Source organism: Bos javanicus, chromosome 18 (assembly GCF_032452875.1).
Source record: "Bos javanicus breed banteng chromosome 18, ARS-OSU_banteng_1.0, whole genome shotgun sequence".
Taxonomy (NCBI): domain Eukaryota; kingdom Metazoa; phylum Chordata; class Mammalia; order Artiodactyla; family Bovidae; genus Bos; species Bos javanicus.
In genome coordinates, this window is record NC_083885.1 from 51,762,742 (window position 1) to 51,781,594 (window position 18,853).

Below are 18,853 nucleotides of genomic sequence, written 5' to 3' on the forward strand. Positions count from 1 at the left end.
CCTGTGTAAAAGCGCCTCCCTAATGCCCAGACCCTGAGACTCCTGACAGGAAGAGGGGAATGGAGGTAGGGACCTCTCCCCTCTAATGAGCACTTTAGAAGGGCCCCAACCGGTTTGGGGAGCTGGACAAGAGGAGGGGGTGCCCTGAGCTGAGTCAGAGGCCCGCCCAGAGACAGCTGGAAGTGTGGCCCCCCCACTTTGCTATGGGTGGAGGGCAGAGGTTAAAGGTCTCAGCCAGACCCTTTCCTCTCTGGGCAAAAACAGGAAAATAACTGCTATGTGAGAAAGGATTTTTGGATGTCAGGAGCTGCCTATATAAAGTATAAACATTTTATACACATTAATTTATTTCATCTTTACAGCAGCTTACAGAGAAATTACTATCTCCATTTTATAGTCAGGAAAGCTGAGGGGGGCAAGCGTACCCAGAGTCTACACATGTTGTTGATGTGAGCAACGTATCTGTTCTCTGGAAAATCCATAGTCTTTACCATTACGCTTACTGTCATTCAAGCCAGGAAGTCCCTGAGAGATCATTCGGAAAGATAGTAACAATAATAGTTAACACTGATAGGAAATCTGCTGTGTAGGCAGTGTGCCAAGCACTTCATGTATATGAACTCATTGGATCATCACAACACTCTATTATTATTTCTATTATTCCCATTTTACAGATGAAGAAACTGAGGCTGGGAGAATTGAAATACTTTATTCTGGGTCTCACGGGGCAAGTGGTTTAAACTCAAGACTGTTCTAATCCAAGGAGCTGAGAAATCCTGCCCCACGTATCTGTTTGCTTCTCTCTTATGAGTTACAAAAATCTCCTCCTTCCAGGCTCCCAGGACCTTTATTCTGCCCTGCTCCCTGACCTCTCCAGGGACCAGAACTAACCGCAGATACCTCAGCCCAGAAACCCACTGGTTCCCCCAGAAAACAGAAGTCAGATTCAGAGAAGAGAAAAAAAAAAAGATGTTTATTTAAGAAGCTTGAGGGGGCTAGTAAGGGAGGGGAAGAGGAGAGAGGCCCCAGTGATGGCACGGCTCCCCTCACCCCACCTAGTGCATTCTTAACGGATGTGAGCTGTGAGCGCCTGAGAGTCAGGGTCGGTCAGGAAGGGGGTGTCTGGATCCCACAGCGCATGTTAGCTGGAACAGCAAAGTCTGAAACGAAGAAGCCAATAGTGAAACAAAGGGGCCCAAGCAGACCATGCGGCTTCCCCTCTGCCCCACTGGGGACCCAGACATCCTAATAGCTCTTCTTCTTTGAGAAACTAAGAGTCCAGACCCTCAGCACCTCCTCCCTCACACCCAGGTGTCCAGACCCCCAGCTCCTTCCCTCAGATCCAGGAGTCCAGATCCTCAGCCACTCACCTATCTGCTGAGGTTTAGGCAGGTTCAGTTTGTCCATGACCTTGACAAACTCCTCACAGCTGAGGGTGAGCCGAGGGTTCAGAGTCCGCTCCTCCTCCACAGTGGACACTGTGAGCCCTAATGGCCAAGGGAGTGGGGAGGAATGTCAAATTGTCCAGTGCCTCTGGCCTCCCAGAACTACATTTCCCAGGAGGCCTCAGGGTATCTTTCTGGCCCAGGACTAACAGATTGCTTTCCCACTAACCAATAGGCACTATGGGAAATGTAGTTTCCCAGTTCCTTAAGTTCTATAAGAAAGTCCCAGGAAAGCCTATGCCTTCCGGAATTCTAGGCTTTGCCAACAAAGGTTCGTCTAGTCAAAGCTATGGTTTTTCCTGTGGTCATGTATGGATGTGAGAGTTGGACTGTGAAGAAGGCTGAGCGCCGAAGAATTGATGCTTTTGAACTGTGGTGTTGGAGAAGACTCTTGAGAGTCCCTTGGACTGCAAGGTGATCCAACCAGTCCATTCTGAAGGAGATCAGCCCTGGGATTTCTTTGGAAGGAATGATGCTAAAGCTAAAACTCCAGTACTTTGGCCACCTCATGCGAAGAGTTGACTCATTGGAAAAGACTCTGATGCTGGGAGGGATTGGGGGCAGGAGGAGAAGGGGATGACAGAGGATGAGATGGCTGGATGGCATCACTGACTCGATGGACGTGAGTCTGAGTGAACTCCGGGAGTTGGTGATGGACAGGGAGGCCTGGCGTGTTGCGATTCATGGGGTCGCAAAGAGTCGGACACAACTGAGCCACTGAACTGAACTGACCCTCAGTATACCTCAGCACTTGATCTTTTTAGCCAGAGGAATTCCTGGGAATTGTAGTCCGAGAGCCACATGAGGATTATAGCAGTTCAGTGCTCCCTCTCAAATGCTAAATTATGTAAATCACACACCTCCTCCAGGAAGCCCTCACCGTGGTAATCATGAGCAGGGTAGATCAGGCAGTTTCCTGGAAGAGTGAAGATCTTTTCATGAACTGAATGGTACAAGGTCTTAGCACAGCCTGGGGAAGGAAAAGTCAGAGGTCAGTGGAACAACAGGTTGAGAGAAGCTCCCAAACTGCTTCCCTTCAGGAAGAAGACAGGAGGATAAAAATCACTGTAGCTAAACCTTCTCCCTCATTTTCTGTCAGTAGCCAACCCTTTGTGTAGAGGAGAGCGAAGGGAATTCTAGGTAAGTGGAACAACACACGCAAAGACTTGGGGAATGGTAAGAATTCAGCATGACTGTAAAGAAGGTTGGGATAGGACCCTGAAGCACCAAGTCCCGTCACTCTGGGGGTGCTAAGAAAGGATTCTGGGCAGGGAAAGTGGACTAGAAGGTAAGAAATTGAAGACATGAGGCAAAGGAGGATAGAGCCATAGTTTTGGCAAGAAGCTCCGAGTCCTAAACTGGGACAGGAGCAAACCTCTCAGAATGTTCTGCCATCTTTTCTTTGATCTCATGACTGTGTTGGGGATGAATAAATGGAAGATTAGGAGCTTCAGAGAGAAAAAGACAGAGACCAAGATGGAAAGATAAGGAAAGAGGAAGCAAGAAGCAGCCTGGGGACGTGGCTACCCACAGCCAGCTCACTAGGGCTGTCTCTTTTCTCTCATCCAGCGTCACCCTGCAAGGTGGCTGAATCCTTCCAATCTAGTGTCCCCCCCATTCACACACATACTCAAAGGGCAGCTGAACCCTGACACTGTGAAACTAAACATCCTTCCCATAGTGAAACTCCTTAATGTAACTGCCCCAGCGGCTATACCCCAAATGTAACATCATGCGTGCACGCTCAGTCACTCAGTGGTGTCCAACTCTTTGAAACCCCATGGACTGTAGCTTGTCAAGTTCCTCTGCCTATGGGATTTTTAAGGCAAGAATACTGGAGTGGATTGCAATTTCCTCCTCCAGGGGATCTTCCTGATCCAGGGATCAAACCAGCATCTCCTGAGTCTCCTGAATTGGCAGGAAGATTCTTTACTGCTGAGCCACCAGGGAAGCCCAATGTAACATCACCCCCTAGCAATTAAACCACTGAACCTAACCACCTACTAGCAGCTAAACTCCTTGAGTCTAATGCTAATCCCCTAAAAATCTAACATTTGTTCATTCATTCTTACAATGGACACTTAAAATCCTGGCATTCACATAACCATACTAAAATCTTGGGTCAGGGAAAAGGGCCTGTGACCTTGCTGGAAGTCTGTCCGCCCACACCCTCGGATAAGCAGGGCGTCTCCAGTGAAGGCCATGCTGTGGTCGTTCAAGACGAAGGTGACACAGCCAGGGGTGTGGCCAGGGCTGGCCCGGGTCTCCAAGGCCTGGCAGAGAAGGAAAGTACAAAGAGTCACCAATAAGCCTATGGTTTTACACTCATGGTAAAACTGGCCTCAGATGCTCCCACCTCATCCCAGGGTCACATTTAGATAATGTGTACTTTTTTTTGATTAAAAAAAAAAAAGTAAGTTAGATCCTAGACTCAAACGTCACTCCAGAGTAAACCCCCAATGACTTACAAACTTAAAACAAGGAAATAAAATCATAAAACTAGAACAACAAACATACAAAGAAATAGGAGGCTGGCCAAGAAGTTCACTCAGGAAGTTTTTAGCCAACTCGATATATGATCTCTGGTTAGAGAAGAACATTCTCTTAAAAGGCTTAAATCATTAAGGGAAAGATCAGTGGTTTGAATTTTAATAAATTTGAGGTTTCAGAATGGCAACAACATCATAAACAAAATTTAAAGGAAATCAACATGCTGGCAAAATATTTTTGTAGCACATACATACCAGACAGTAGTCAGGATACTTTATGTACTAACGGATCTTACATATCAGTAAGAAAAAGGTAAGCACACTAATAAATATGAAATACTAAACAGTCATTTAAAATTATGTCATTGAAATAAAATTTAATGATGCTATACACAAATATTTAATGGCATGAAAAAATGTTTACTAGCCAGTAAGTGCACAAAAACAGGTTACAAAGCAACTTAATGTCTATTTTTAAAAATTTATTAATTAACTCCAAGTATTTTTTTCTTTAGACTCCTCCTATATTATCTTTTTGTTTTACAGTGAACATGCCATTTTGTAATCAAAAATAAAACACGAAATTCAGGATAAACTAAATAAACACTTAAAAAAACCAAAATTCTAGAAGGAAATATAAAAGAATAGATCTATATTTATAGATACATATTATATTAATGTTTATATAACATTATGCATATATATAATATATATTACATATGTATATACATAAAATCTTGAGGTAGAAAAGGTTTTTCTAAGCACAGTAGGAAATCCTGAGGCCACAAGGAAAAACAGGGACCACATAGTTTAACTTCATTATAGAAAAGGAAAATCAGAGCGACAAAACAAAAAAGCTCAGAGACAATATTAGCAGCATGTATAAGAAAGTGTTATAAAACCAGAATATCTGAACAGCTCCTAAACATCAATAAGAATCCCCAAAGAAAACTGGCTACATAAAAGAACAGGCAATTCAGGGAAGAGGGAACAAACATCTGAAAAGATGTTTGATCCCCTTTAAAAAAGGGCAGGGAGAGAGAGGTTTAAAATAAATTTTAAAACCTTTATTTTTCATTTATCAGATTGGCAACTGTCAGAGTTGCTCAGGGTGTTTGAGACAAACCCTTTCATCCTCTCCACATGAGTACAACTCAGAAAAGCCATTTTAGACGGCAGCTAAGCAGCATCTCGGAGAAGGCGATGGCACCCCACTTTAGTACTCTTGCCTGGAAAATCCCATGGATGGAGGAGCCTGGTAGGCTGCAGTCCACGGGGTTGCGAGGAGTCGGACACAACTGAGCGACTTCATTTTCACTTTTCACTTTCATGCACTGGAGAAGGAAATGGCAGCCCACTCCAGTGTTCTTGCCTGGAGAATCCCAGGGACGGGGAGCCTGGTGGGCTGCCATCTATGAGGTCACACAGAGTCAGACACGACTGAAGTGACTTAGCAGCAGCAGCAGCAAGCAGCGTCTAGCAACATCTCAAAGGCACATATTTTCTGACCTCTCAAAGCCACTACTAAGGCCTTGCTGTTAAGTACAACCAACACATGAGCACAAAGACACCACCCAGGGAGCCCTGATTATCTAAATCCCCACACTCAGTTCAGTGAAGCAACTGTCAGAAAAAAAACTATTACCCCAGTGATCTAACAATCACCTATGAGATTAGTTTCCACTCACATATCACTCCTCCTCTCTTAATAGAGGCTCCTCCCACCAGTTAGCATCCTTGTCCAGGGCAGTCATCTGCTAATTATCAAAGGACACTATGTGCAGACTCTATATCCATATCCGATATCTGTTTTAACCTTCCCCACTCACAGATCTCCAGTTTGGTTTGGGGCATCAGTGTGCCCAGCAGAAGCACTTTCCCAGTCTCCCTGACAGCTTGAGTGGCCTCTGGCACAGTTCTCTGGCCAATAAGATCTCAGCAAGTATCCTGAGAAATTCTGGGAAAGCTTTTCCCTTCCTAATAAAAAGGGACTGGCACTTGCCCTTTCCACTTCATCTGGCTCTGAACACAAGATGTGATGGCTGGAGTTGCAGCAGCTATCTTGCAACCATGAAGGAAAAAAAGCCAAGATAATCAATCCCACAAATGATGGTGATGCCAAATCAGAGAATAACTACCTTCTTCCAAATTTCCTGTTATAGGAAAAAGTGAAACTGTTTGTTCAAGCCACTGTATGTTTTTTTCAGTTACTATCTGCCAAACTAGGGTATATAAGTGCAAAGGGAAATCACAAATCTTGCAAAATCTTGTGGGAAAAAGCACATCCCCTGGCCCCTCAAAGTAATATTGCCTTTTGGTAGTAGAGGAATGATATTTCACTTTTTATTTTGTATGTTTCCATTGAATTTTTTAAACAAAAAGCATGGAAATTTTTGAACTAAAAAAGGGGATGGATATTCAGGAGAAATGTTCAAAATATTTAACTTTGGTTATAACAAAGCTATGACAAACCTAGACAGTGTGTTAAAAAGCAAAGACATTACTTTGGTGAAAAAGGTCCATATGGTCAAGGCTATGGTGTTTCCATTAGTCATGTACAGATGTGAGAGCTGAACACTAAAGAAGGCTGAGCACAGAAGAATTGATACTTTTGAACTGTGATGCTGGAGAAGACTCTTGAGAGTCCCTTGGAAAGCAAGGAGATCAAACCAGTCAATATTAAAGGAAACCAACCCTGAATACTCTTTGGAAGGTCTGATGCTGAAGCTGAAGTTTCAATACTTTGTCCACCTGATGCAAACAGCTGACTCATTAGAAAAGACCCTGATGCTGGGAAAGATTGAAGGCAGAAGGAGATGAGGGTGACAAAGGATGAGATAGCTGGATGGTATCACCGATTCAATGGACATGGACTTGGGTAAACTCGGGGAGATGGTGAGAGGCAGGGAAGCCTGGCGTCCTGCAATCCGTGGGGCCACAAAGAGTTGGATATGACTTGGCAACTGAATAACAACAACAACAAATAACATGGGTATTGGCCAATCAGAAGGGCGTCAGTTGTAAACAACCAGTAATTAGAGTATATAAGGGCTTCCCTGGTGGCTCAGCCGCAGAGAATCCGCCTGCAATGCAGGAGCCCTGGGTTCAGTCCCTGGGTCGGGAAGATTCCCTAGAGAAGGAAATGGCAACCCGCTCCAGTATTCTTGCCTGGGAAACCCCATGGACAGAGGAGCCTGGCTGGGTCCACAGGGTTGCAAAAGAATCGGAGCAACTAAACAACATTTAGAGCATGTACAGTTGACCCTTGAATAACTCAGATTTGAACTGTGCAAGTCCATATATAGGAGGATTTTTTTTCAGTAGTAAGAACTACAGTACTACCCAATCTGGCTTAGCGAATCCATGGATGTGGAGAAAACACAGATGGAAGGACCGACTGTATTAAGATATATCCCGATTTTTGAATGTGGGGAAGGTCAGTAGCCCTAACTCCCTGAGTTGTTCAAGGGTCAACAGTATATGGCATATTAATTATGTGATGTGTATAAATTAAACAAAATTTTAATATAAATTGAACACAATCCTGCTTGCCACAGGGATCAAAATCTCCTAGGCCCTTAATGACCAAGTCTGTGTCACAGGTGGCTTTGCTAATGGTCAGCCTCCCTATTTATCTTTCCCTTCTCTGGAATATCTAGAATTTACCATATCTATCAACCCCCATAATCCTGTCCATCCCAGGCCTCACCTGCTTGGGCCAAGCACCAGCCTCCTCCCTGGCCTACCAGCCTCCAATCTACCTCCTACATGACCTGAGGGAGCTTTTCTACTACCCAGATCCAATTTTGTCCCTATCTGCTCAAAACTCATCCTGGGGGAGGGGGGGTTCAAGAGGGAGGGGACACATATATTCCTATGGCTGATTCATGTTGATACATGGCAGAAATGAATACCATGTTTTAAAGCAATTATCCTCCAATTAAAAATAAATAATTGTTTTTCAATCCAACAATTAAAAAACAAAAAAACCTTTCCCAGGCTCCCAGTGGCCCTGGGACAAAGTTTCAGCTCTTCAGCCCCGGCTCTGGTGCCTGCTCACGTTTCCAGTCCCATGTCCTATGACATCCGCCTTTCCCCAGCTACTTTGAATCCCAGAGTCATTGCCAGAAAACACCAGGCTTCTCCACACTTTTTTTGCCCCTGCAATTCTCTCTTCTCCCATCAGTCTGGTCTGCCTACTTTTTACGAGCCTGATTGACTCCTTTTCCTTTGTCAAGGCTCTCTTCTAAGGCCTTGACATGACTGAATTCATTCAGACCTCACACATCATTACTCGGTAAGCATCATTCCTGTCCCCACTCTACAGATGAGGAAACTGAGGCACAGGATGCGAATGAACGAACTACACGTGACAATACGGATGAATCTCACAGACATAACCATGAGCCTAAACAAAAAAGTGGGGCAGACATAAAGAGGGAAGTGGAGAGGCAGAGGATAAAGTGGGAAATCTCAGAGTGCCTGGTACACAGGAAGGTAAGTGGTATTTCATGAAGCTGAGGTTTCAGTGCTGACCCCAGATGTAAAATATTTCTCTCTCAGTGAAAGCACATGGATTAGTGGTTAAGAGCAGTCCCTGGAGCCATATGACATGGGCTGTAAATTTGGCTCTGCTATTATTAGCTGTGTGACCTTGGGCAAGCTATTTCACCTGTCTGGGCTTCTCTGCTCATTTGTAAAATGGGGATAATTGTCCCCACTTCATAGGGCTATTATAAAGATTAAATTATTTCATGTATGTAAAGCATTTTAAAAATGCTCAGGAAATTCCCTGACAGTCCCGTGGTTAGGACTCCACATCCTCCCTGCCAAGGGCCAGGGTTTGATCCCTGGTCACAGGGACGGGGGAGCCTGATGGGCTGCTGTCTATGGGGTTGCACAGAGTCGGACACGACTGAAGCGACTTAGCAGCAGCAGCAGCAGGTAACTGAGATCCTACAAGCCAAGTGGCGCAGCCAAAAAATTAAAATGCCTGACATACAATAATTTCTATATTATAAATAATAATAATGTTTTAAAATTCTAAAATACTGATCTAGTGGAACCACCAAACCTCCTGTGTTCAAATCCTGGCTCAGCCAACTTTCTCAGTATAATTTTTGGGGAAGTCACTTTTCCTCTCTGCACTCCCTTCTCTGTAAAATGGGAAAATACTTCTGATCTAACTACAGGGATGTTGTTGTTTAGTCACAAAGTCGTGTCTGTCTCTTTTCAACCCCATGGACTGTAGCCCACCAGGCTCCTCTGTCCATGGGATTTCCCAGGCAAGAATACTGCAGTGGGTGGCCATTTCCTTCTCTAAGGGGATCTTCCCAACCCAGGGATCTAACTTGCGTCTCCTGCATTGCAGGCGGTTTCTTTACCCCTGAGCCATCAGGGAATCCCTACTACGTGGTTAGGAAGGTTTAATGAGATTTATCTGTCAGAGAAGACACAGTGGAGGGTCAAGAACCAGGTTCAGCCATAGTAATGCTTCGTCTGGACTGCTCAGTAGTTATTAAAAGTCTGAATTTGCTGTTGACCCTTATCATTTGGAGGATTTCTCAAAAATGTATATTTGTAGCTTCTAATTTTAAAAAAGACTGAGAGAAGGGCTTCCGTGGTGGCTCAGTGGTGAAGAATCCTCCTGCCAATGCAGGAGACATGAGTTTGATTCCTCATCCAGGAAGATCCCACATGCCATGGAGCCCTTGTGCCACAACTACCGAGCCTATGAGTCGCTCAGAGCCTGGGAGTTGCAACCATTGAGCCCACTGAACTCTTTGAGATCCTATGGGCTGCAGCACACCAGGCTTCTTTGTCCTTCACTATCTCATAGAGTTTGCTCAAACTCATGTACATTGAGTTCTAGACTAAAGGAGACTAAATACACATACCAGCCAAATGCCATGTATGAACTTTGATTGGGTCCTATTTAATAAAAGAATAGCTATAAAAATTATGCTTTTGAACTGTGGTGTTGGAGAAGACTCTTGAGAGTCCCTTGGACTCTAGGAGATCCAACCAGTTCATCCTAAAGGAAATCAGTCCTGGGTGTTCATTGGAAGGACTGATGTTGAAGCTAAAACTCCAATACTTTGGCCACCTGATGCAAAGTGCTGACTGATTTGAAAAGACCCTGATGCTAGGAAAGACTGAGGGCAGGAGGAGAAGGGGACAACAGACGATGAGATGGCTGGATGGCATCACTGACTCAATGGACATGGGTTTGGGTGGACTCCAGGAGTTGGTGATGGACAGGGAGGCCTGGAGTGTTGCAGTTCATGGGGTCGAAGAGTCGGACATGACTGAGCGACTGAACTGAACTGATAAAAATGATTCCTGATAAAATGGGGAAATTTGAACATGGGCTAGATTCAGAACTGTTTAAGAATTTAAGAACATGTCTATGTTGTTAGACATGACAGAGATTTTTTAAAAAGAATGGTTCTCAAGGTGGTGTCGTAGGTCGTAGAGTGAACCCTCAGGGTCTGCAAGATCAACACTATTAAACTATTTTCACAATGGTGTGAAGAGGCCTTTTGTCCTTTTTCACTCCCATGAGAATTCAGTGGAGTTTTCCAGAAGCTACATAACCTGTGATGATGTCATCACTCTGACAGCTGGGTGCTTGTGTATGCTTGTGTTTTTAAAAAAGTCTCAATTTCAACTTCTGATACAGTAAATGTTTTTTGCATATCAGAATACTTATGTTTTCTATTTAAAACTGAGATATGATTGACATATAACCAATACAGTAAATATTAACAGACAGAATCCAGGTAAACAAGAGCTTTTTAGGGCCCTCCATAAACCCCATGAACTGTAGCCCACCAGTCTCCTCTGTCCATGAGATTTCCCAGGCAAGAATACTGGAGTGGGTAGCCATTCCCTTCTCCAGGGGGTCTTCCCAACTTAGGGGTCAAACCCCCACCTCCCACAATGCAGGCAGATTTTTTACCATCTGAGCCACCAGGGAGGCCCTTTATAACTTTTAAGAGGGTTAAGGAATCCTCAGATCAAAACGTTTGAGTTTGAGAACCGCTGATATGGGAAAACAATCTTAGAAGTCTTTAGGGGGGAAAAGTCTGCAACTTAGCTTTTGACTACAAAAGGAGGAAAAAAGTATTAATATATACACATGAGAGAAATAAAGCAAAGTAGTAAAAATGTCAGCAACCGGTAAACATCAGAGAAAAGATATGAGACTATTAACTGTACTATTCTTTTGATTTACTACAGTTTTGAAAATACTAAAAATAAAAAGTTGTGGGTGGGGGCAGCTAACGTGGTGACCCAGCCCAGCCTCGCCTGTTCCTGAAACCTGAGTAATCCTCTGCAGGGATTCTGTAGGACCCGCCTAACCCCACATTCTTTTCAAAAATTTATTCTTCCCGTTCATGATGCATCAAGGGCGTAATACAGCTCCACAGCTGCCCTTTCGCCTATTTCCTGCAGAAATGTGCCTGCTAAGCTGGCTTCAGTCATGTCTGACTCTTTGTGATCCTATGGACTGCAGCCGCCAGGCTCCTCTGTCCATGGGATTCTCCAGGCAAGAAAACTGGAGTGGGTTGCCATGCCCTTCTCCAGGGGATCTTCTCCACCCAGGGATCGAATCCACATCTCTTATGCCTCCTGCACTAGCAGGCAGGTTCTTTACCATTGCGCCACCAACTGCCTGTTATGACCTAGCCTCGGAAGTCAGGCAGGATCACACCTGGGAAGCCCTTCCTGCAGATGTGGTGCCTTAGAAAACCATCAGCGAAACTCAACAGGAGATGCACGCAAGCACAAGGCTCCTTCGCCTGGCAGTTCCCATGGCCCGCACTGCCCCCTGGTGGCAAGTAAGCGCTAGCCTTTTCCCACTTGGTTCTCAAGTTCATTTCTCTGCTCCATTATTTAAAAAGCACTTGGTTATGGTATAACTAACTGCTGTTTCTATACCCGCTAAACTTGAAGATCTAAAGCGTCATTTTCCATTGTAGCTAAATACTCTAAAGTTTCATCAGCTAAACTTTCTTTCTTTTGCGAAAAAAATTAAATTTATTTGTTCTGCTTGGGGGACCTGGTACTTAAAAATGCATCAAAAAATAAGATGGACGCTGTGTTGTACACATGAAACTAACAAGATACTGTAAACCAACTATACTTTGATTAAAAAAATAAGATTAAGTGATAGATAGATAGAGGCATATGCTGTAAATGTTTTTTCAACTTTTATGTATACTGCAAGTTTTTCATAAAAATGTTGGTGGCGGGGGTTAGACTTGTTCTGGGGCTTCCTGGTAGCTCAGCTGGTAAAGAATCTACCTGCAATGCAGGAGACCCCAGTTCGATTCCTGGGTTGGGAAGATCCCCTGGAGAATCCCCACTCCAGTATTCTTGGGCTTCCCTGATGGCTCAGAAGGTAAAGAATCCACCTGCAATGTGGGAGACCTGGGTTTGATTTCTGAGTTGGGAAGTTCCCCTGGAGGAGGGCATGGCAACCCACTGAAGTATTCTTACCTGGAGAATCCCATGGACAGAGGAGCTTGGCAGGCTACACTCCATGAAATCGCAAAGAGTTGGACACGACTGAGCGACCAAGCATAGCACAGCACACAGACCTGTTCTACAATATTTCATTCCAAATAGGAAGAACCACTGAAATCCTCAGGTGGGCCAAATGAGAATCACTTGTGAGGTTTTAAAATATACTGATTTCTGGTGTCTGCCTCAAACAATTAAATCAGAATCTCTTAAGTGGGACCCAGGGATTAGTATCTTGAGCAGCAACCTCTCTGCATCAATATATGAAAGTCGCTCAGTCGTGTCTGACTCTTTGCAACCCCATGGGCTTCTCCAGGCCAGAATCCTGGAGTGGGTAGTCTTTCCCTTCTCCAGGGAATCTTCCCAACTCAGGGATCGAACCCAGGTCTCCCACATTGCAGGTGGATTCTTTATCAGCTGAGCCACCAGGGAAGCCCAAGAATACTGGAATGGGTAGCCTACCCCTTCTCCAGCAGATCTTCCTGACCCAGGAATCAGACGGGGGTCTCCTGCATTGCAGGTGGATTCTTTACCAACTGAGCTATCAGGGAAGCTACATCAACATGTGTAACAGGAAAGACTAACTTTCGGAATCTGCCACCCCTCATGGGAGCTGCTGGAAGGTTTACGTTTCAATTACTGCTTAATAAAACAGAAAGTCCACTCTACAATGAAACCACCCAAATGTGGCCCACTGTGAATATAAAATCTACAGGCAGTTCAAAAAGCTGGTGGTTTCTACTAACGTTAAATATATGTCAGTTCTAAGATCCGGCAAGTCCACTCCCTGGAATTGAGGGTAATGCCCGCCATTACCATTGAGGGTGATGTTCAAGAATCTCCAAAGCAGTGTTCTACATAATAGGCCAAGACTGAAATCAACCATCAAAAGGATAATAGATATAAACTGTCAGCAATTCACATGATAAAATGCTCTACCACAGGGGCTGGCAAACTAAGCATGGCATTTGGCCTGCCACTTGCTTTTATAAGCCCTGGGAACTAAGAATGGTTTTTCTTTTTCATGGTTGGAAAAAAAAAATCAAAATAAGAATGGCGTTTCATGACACTTAGAAATTATTGAAATCAAATTTTCAGGGGCCATAAATAAGGCTTTAGCGGAGCCCAGCCGTGCTTATTCATGTCTGCACTGTCTATGACTGCTTTCACAGCAGCAGGAGCATTAAGTAGTTACAACAGGGATCACGTGGCCTGCAAAACCAAAAAGGTTTACTATCTGGTCTTGGGCAGAAAAGTGTGCCAGCTACTGCTGTACAACACGAAAGGAAAGAACTACAATTATACAGAAGCATATGTAGAGTGAAGGAAGCAGACACAAAGAGTACACACGGATCCCTGTTTATCAAGTCCAGAACAGACAGAACTAGTCTGATTTTTAAGTCAGAATAGTCCCTTCGTGTGACTGTCAATGGCCAGGAAGGGGGACACGGAAGACTTTTGGGCCAGTGGGCTTGATTTGAATCTGGGCGGTGGATACTCCAGTATAGACATATGTAAAAAATTACCAGGCTGCACGTGTATAATATGAGCCCTTGTTATTATAATATGCATGTTACAATTAAAATTTTTAAAGTGGAGGGGAGAGAAGTGAGAGGGGAAGAAAAGTGCCCATCTCCAGAGGTTTATAAAGAACTCAGATGAAAAACAAACAAAAATGCTGAATAATCATAAAGACAGATAGTAAAAAGTGTTGGCGAGGATGTGGAGGAACTGCAACCTTCACACAGGTGATGGGAACATAAGATGGTACAGCCAGGACTTCCCCGGTGGTCCAGTGGTTAAGAATCTGCCTGCTGATGCACAGGATGTGGGTTTGATCCCTGGTCAGGGAACTAAGTTCCCATTTGCTTCCGGGCAGCTATGCTCGTGCACCACCACTAGTGAGCCTGTGAGCTCCAGAGCACACACGCCACACCTAGAGAGAAGCCTGTGGCCATGATGAAAGATCCCACATGCCTCAACTGAGACCCAACACAGCCAAATAAATACATATTTTAAAAAATGTTTATTTAAGGGCTTCTCTGGTGGCCCAGATGGCAAAGAACCTGCCTGAAACGCAGGAGACCCAGGTTCAGTCCATGGGTTGGGAAGATCCCCTGGAGAAGGGAAGGGCAACCCACTCCAGTATTCTTGCCTGAAGAATTCCATGGACTGAGGAGCCAGGTAGGCTCCTCAGTCCATGGGGTCGCAAAGAGTTGGACATGACTGAGCGACTAACACACACACATTTTTTTTTAAAGATCAATTTGAAAAAAGTAAAATTGTGTAGACACTTTGGGTAACAGTTTTGTTTTTTTTTAATTTATTTATTTGGCTGCACTGGATCTTGGCTGAGGCATGTGAACTCTTAGGTATGGCATGTGGGATTTAGGTCCCTGACTAGGGATCGAACCTGCGCCCTCTGCACTGGTAATGCAGAGTTTTAGCCAGTGGACCACCAGGGAAGCCCTGGGTAACAGTTTCTGATAACAGTTTCTCAAACTGTTAAACAAAGTTAGCATATGATCCAGCAATTCCATCCCATGTATACACCCAAGAGAGATGAAAACATACACCCCCACAAAACTTATTCATGAATATTCATAGCAGCATTATTCACAATACCCTTAAAGTGGAAACAATTTAACTGCCCATCAACTGATGACTAAATAAAATGTGATATATCCATTCAATGGAATATTATACAGTAATAAAAAGAAACAAAACACTGGATACATGTTACAACATGGATGAATCTTGACAAATTGTGGTAAGTGTTACAGTCACAAAGACCACATATTATATGATAGCATTTCTATGAAATATCCAGAATAAGCAAATCTGTAGAGACTGAAAGCAGATTAGTGGTTGCCTACAGCCGTGGGAGCAAAAGAAGGATACACTGGGGTGACAGCTAAGGGGTGCAGAATCTTCTTTCTGGAGTGATGAAAATATTCTAAAATGAACTGTGGTGAAGGGTGTGCAACTCCAAATATACTAAGTCACTGAATATGTATTTCAAATGGGTGAACTGGATGGTATGTGAGCTATATCAATAAAGCTGTTTTAAAAAACCAAGCACTGAGAGTTCCCTGGTGGCCCAGTGGTCTGAACTCCATGCTTCCACTGCTGTGAAAAGTGAAAGTGACTCAGTCGTGTTCGATTCTTTGTGATCCCATGGGTCCATACAGTCCATGGAATTCTCCAGGTCAGAATACTGGAGTGGGTAGCCTTTCCCTTCTCCAGGGGATCTTCCCAACCCAGGGATCAAACCCAGGTCTCCCGCATTGCTGGTGGATTCTTTACCAGCTGAGCCACAAGGCAAGCCCAGTGCTGTGGCCCCGGTTTAATCCCTGATCAGGGAACTAAGATCCTGCAAGCTGCTCCACACAACAAAAAAAAGAAAAGCACTTAAACAATCTTCCATAGCTAGAGCCTTCCACACTGATTAACTGAAAACATCACTCACCCAACATAACAAAGGGCTCACCTTGACACATAACTCCACCTGTTTCTAACACCTCTAATGCTTGTTAGAACCTGACTATTAAACACAGTGTATATAAATGTCCAATGCATTTTCTTTTTACTTTCTTCCAGGAAAAGACTTGAAATAAAGAGGCTGTAACCAGTGGAGCTAAACCCTCTGATCCCAAATTAGGAGTCTGAGATTAACATATACACACTACTATACAGAAAATAGGTAACCAACAAAGACCTACTGTATAGCACAGGGAATCCTACTCAATATTTTGTCATAACTCGATATGGGAAAAGAATCTGAAAAAGAATGGGTAACTGAATCACTTTGCTGTACATCTGAAATTAACACAATATTGTAAATCAACTAAATGCCAATATAAAATAAAAATTAAATTTAAAAAGTAATAATAAACCTTCCGATCCCACACACAGACCTCATTTCCGCAAAATCCTGACTCAGATGAACTGACCTCGTTTAGCAAAACCTGGAGGCAAAGTCCTCACCCTGTCATCTAACATTCTGTTTACAAAGCCAGCCAAACTCTCTTCAGACTTTAGCAACTCTGATCAGAAAAGAGTTCTGCCAGCTGTTTCCCCTTCCCCCTGAGGGCAACTCCCCCTAGCACCCTCCTCACCCATCATATTGCCCTGGGTTAAGATTCTGGCCGGAACCCTGCTGATAGTGCTGGTTGCAAAAAAAGGAGGTAGGAATCTTCAGACCATTGCTGTGTGAGGCAATAGCGAGGCTGGAGTTAGGGTGAGGCAAGCAGGCTCCTAAAGGGGCGCAACATTTAAGGAGGCACCCACTCGAAGGTGCCAGCCCTGTCATTTCGCAGACGTGAGAATGAGCGCCTCCTTAAGTGTTGCGCCCGAGGCACCTCTCTTGCCTCACCCTAGTTAGTCCTTGCCCTGGGGCTACTGGATGCACCTTCTTCCGTCAAAGATTTTAGGAAGCCAGGGCTGGGTCTCTCCCTCAACGGTGACCTTGGAATTCCAGCTCCCAGTCAAATATTATGAGACTCCAAGGCCAAAGGAGTTGCCACAAGGTTACAGAAAACTCTTTAAGTGTTGTTGACTTAAGGGGTTCGGTCAAAGACACACCTGCCAGAGACTCCTGGCCCACTTTTCCACCTGGGTTTATGGTGCCCTCCTCCCAGAGACAGACCAGGAACTCAGGCCTGGCCGCCCCTCCTACGGCAGGTCTCAGAAGCCCAGGCCTCCATCCCCACTTCCCTTTAGCCCAAGAAGTCCAGGCCACCACCCTCTTAGACCCAGCATCCAACTCACGAAGCGCCCGAACTGGATGGAGTCTCCATCCTCAATGTGCCAGTCAGCCTGGGCCCCGCTAAGGCGGGAGATGACCGACTGGCAGCCGGGAAGTAGGGACCGGAGGAGCCCGGAGCCGGTAATGTGGTCCGCATGGCAGTGGGTATTCACTGGGAGAGAGAGGAGGGCCAGGTCCGGGAGGGCACAGAGAGGACCCGGGATCCCCAGCCTCAAGCCCCCGCCCGCCCTGAGACCCAGGAGTCCGGGTCTCCGGCTTCCCGCTCCAAGCTGCGGCCCCACGCCCTCAGACCCCAGGAGCTCCACACTGACCCGCATACAGCAGCCGCAGCCCCAGCTCCTTGACCAACTGGGCATCTCGTTGCGCTGTCTCCAGAACCGGGTCGATCAGAACCGCCTCTCGGGACTCTCGGTCCCCCAGAAGATAAGTATAGGTGCAGCTCTTGGGCTCAAACATCTGGGAAGCGGGGCGGGTACAGCTGAGAGCACAGAATCGGACTTCCACTCATTGCAGACCCAGGAGTCCAGGCCTCAACTCGATTGTCTTCCTAAGATCCCGGCCCAGAAACTCCAGACCCGTTTTACTCCAGGAGTCAGGAGTCTGGGACCCCTGCACCTTACTTTGTCTAAACCAAAGAATCCCAACATCCATCCGTCCCCAAATTTGGGTCCCCATCACTCATTCTGAAATAGAAGCAGGATTCCGGCCCCAAGTCCGGAGGATTCCAGAACCACACCCCCCCACCACCACCACCTTTAAAGGACGCGAGTCTAGCCCCACACCCCTTCCTCAAAGATCCAGGATCGGGGCCAAGGTATCTCTCCGGATTTAAAGGACCCAGGAGTTCCGCTCTTGCACCCGCTCAGGACCCAGTAATCTTCGCTCCTGGGTCCAGCCACAGCGAACCTGCCGTAGGAGAACGGGGGCTCCAGACCCTGTGTGTTGACTGAGCCGCCGGCCAGCGATCTTCAGTACAGACCCCGCCATCGTGCCCGAAGCAGAGTAGGGACGGAGCCGAGGACGAATGCCCGCGGAAGCCGGGTGCTCCGCTGGCTGACCTCGGAGGGGCAGGGCGGGGGCGGGGCCCGCCTTAAAGGAGCCGCGACTGCGCGGACCGAGGGCGGGGCTGAGCAGAGCGAGGCTGGCGAGTTTGGAAAGTCCCAGAGAAACAAAGAACAGTCACCACACACTGACCTGAATGGGCATCATCAAAAAGTCTATGAACAATAAATGATAGAGAAGGTGGGGAGAAAAGGGAACCTTCCTACACTGTTGGAAGAGTTACAACCACTATGTGGAGAACAGTACAAAGGTTCCTTAAAAGAAAAAAAAGCGTCTGCCTACAATGTGGGAGACCTGGATTCGATCCCTGGGTACGGAAGATCCCCTGGAGAAGGAAATGGCAACCCACTCCAGTACTCTTGCATGGAAAATCCCGTGGACGGAGGAGCTTGGTACTGTACAGTCCATGGGGTCACAAAGAATGGGACACGACTGAGCGACTTCACTTCACTTCTTCACTTCAAAAATAATAAATAAATAAAAATAGAACTACCATATGATCCAGTATTCCCCCTCCAGGGGCATATATCCAGAGAAAACCACGATTTGAAAAGACATAT

General features: G+C 45.5%; 1 protein-coding gene across 2 annotated transcripts; it reads right to left on the minus strand.

The window, feature by feature from the left end:
- Window positions 1-950: 950 nt before the first annotated feature.
- On the minus strand, window positions 951-18,297 carry ETHE1 (ETHE1 persulfide dioxygenase). Of its 2 annotated transcripts, XM_061388508.1 has the most exons (7): window positions 18,138-18,297; window positions 17,543-17,687; window positions 17,234-17,382; window positions 3,589-3,718; window positions 2,326-2,415; window positions 1,371-1,487; window positions 951-1,160 (listed from the first exon to the last, which is right to left on the minus strand). In XM_061388508.1, exons 1-7 carry the CDS (start codon window positions 18,216-18,218, stop codon window positions 1,108-1,110), a joined length of 765 nt encoding a protein of 254 aa, XP_061244492.1. In that variant the 5' UTR covers window positions 18,219-18,297; the 3' UTR covers window positions 951-1,107. The 2 variants fall into 2 exon arrangements, with proteins under 2 accessions (XP_061244492.1, XP_061244493.1); XM_061388509.1 differs by lacking the exons at window positions 17,234-17,382; window positions 18,138-18,297 and having other exon boundaries at window positions 17,543-17,681.
- Between the last annotated feature and the right edge of the window lie 556 nt (window positions 18,298-18,853).

What these genes read in the sequence shown, in the direction of transcription:
- ETHE1 (XM_061388508.1), bottom strand. Translation starts at nt 18,218, where the DNA reads ATGGCGGGGTCTGTACTGAAGATCGCTGGCCGGCGGCTCAGTCAACAC. An exon ending in GCGGACAGACTTCCAGCAAG is followed by an intron (nt 2,416 to 3,588) that starts GTCACAGGCCCT and finishes TTCCTTCCCCAG; the next exon opens with GCTGTGCTAAGACCTTGTAC. An exon ending in CCCTGCTCATGATTACCACG is followed by an intron (nt 1,488 to 2,325) that starts GTGAGGGCTTCC and finishes CTTGGCCATTAG; the next exon opens with GGCTCACAGTGTCCACTGTG.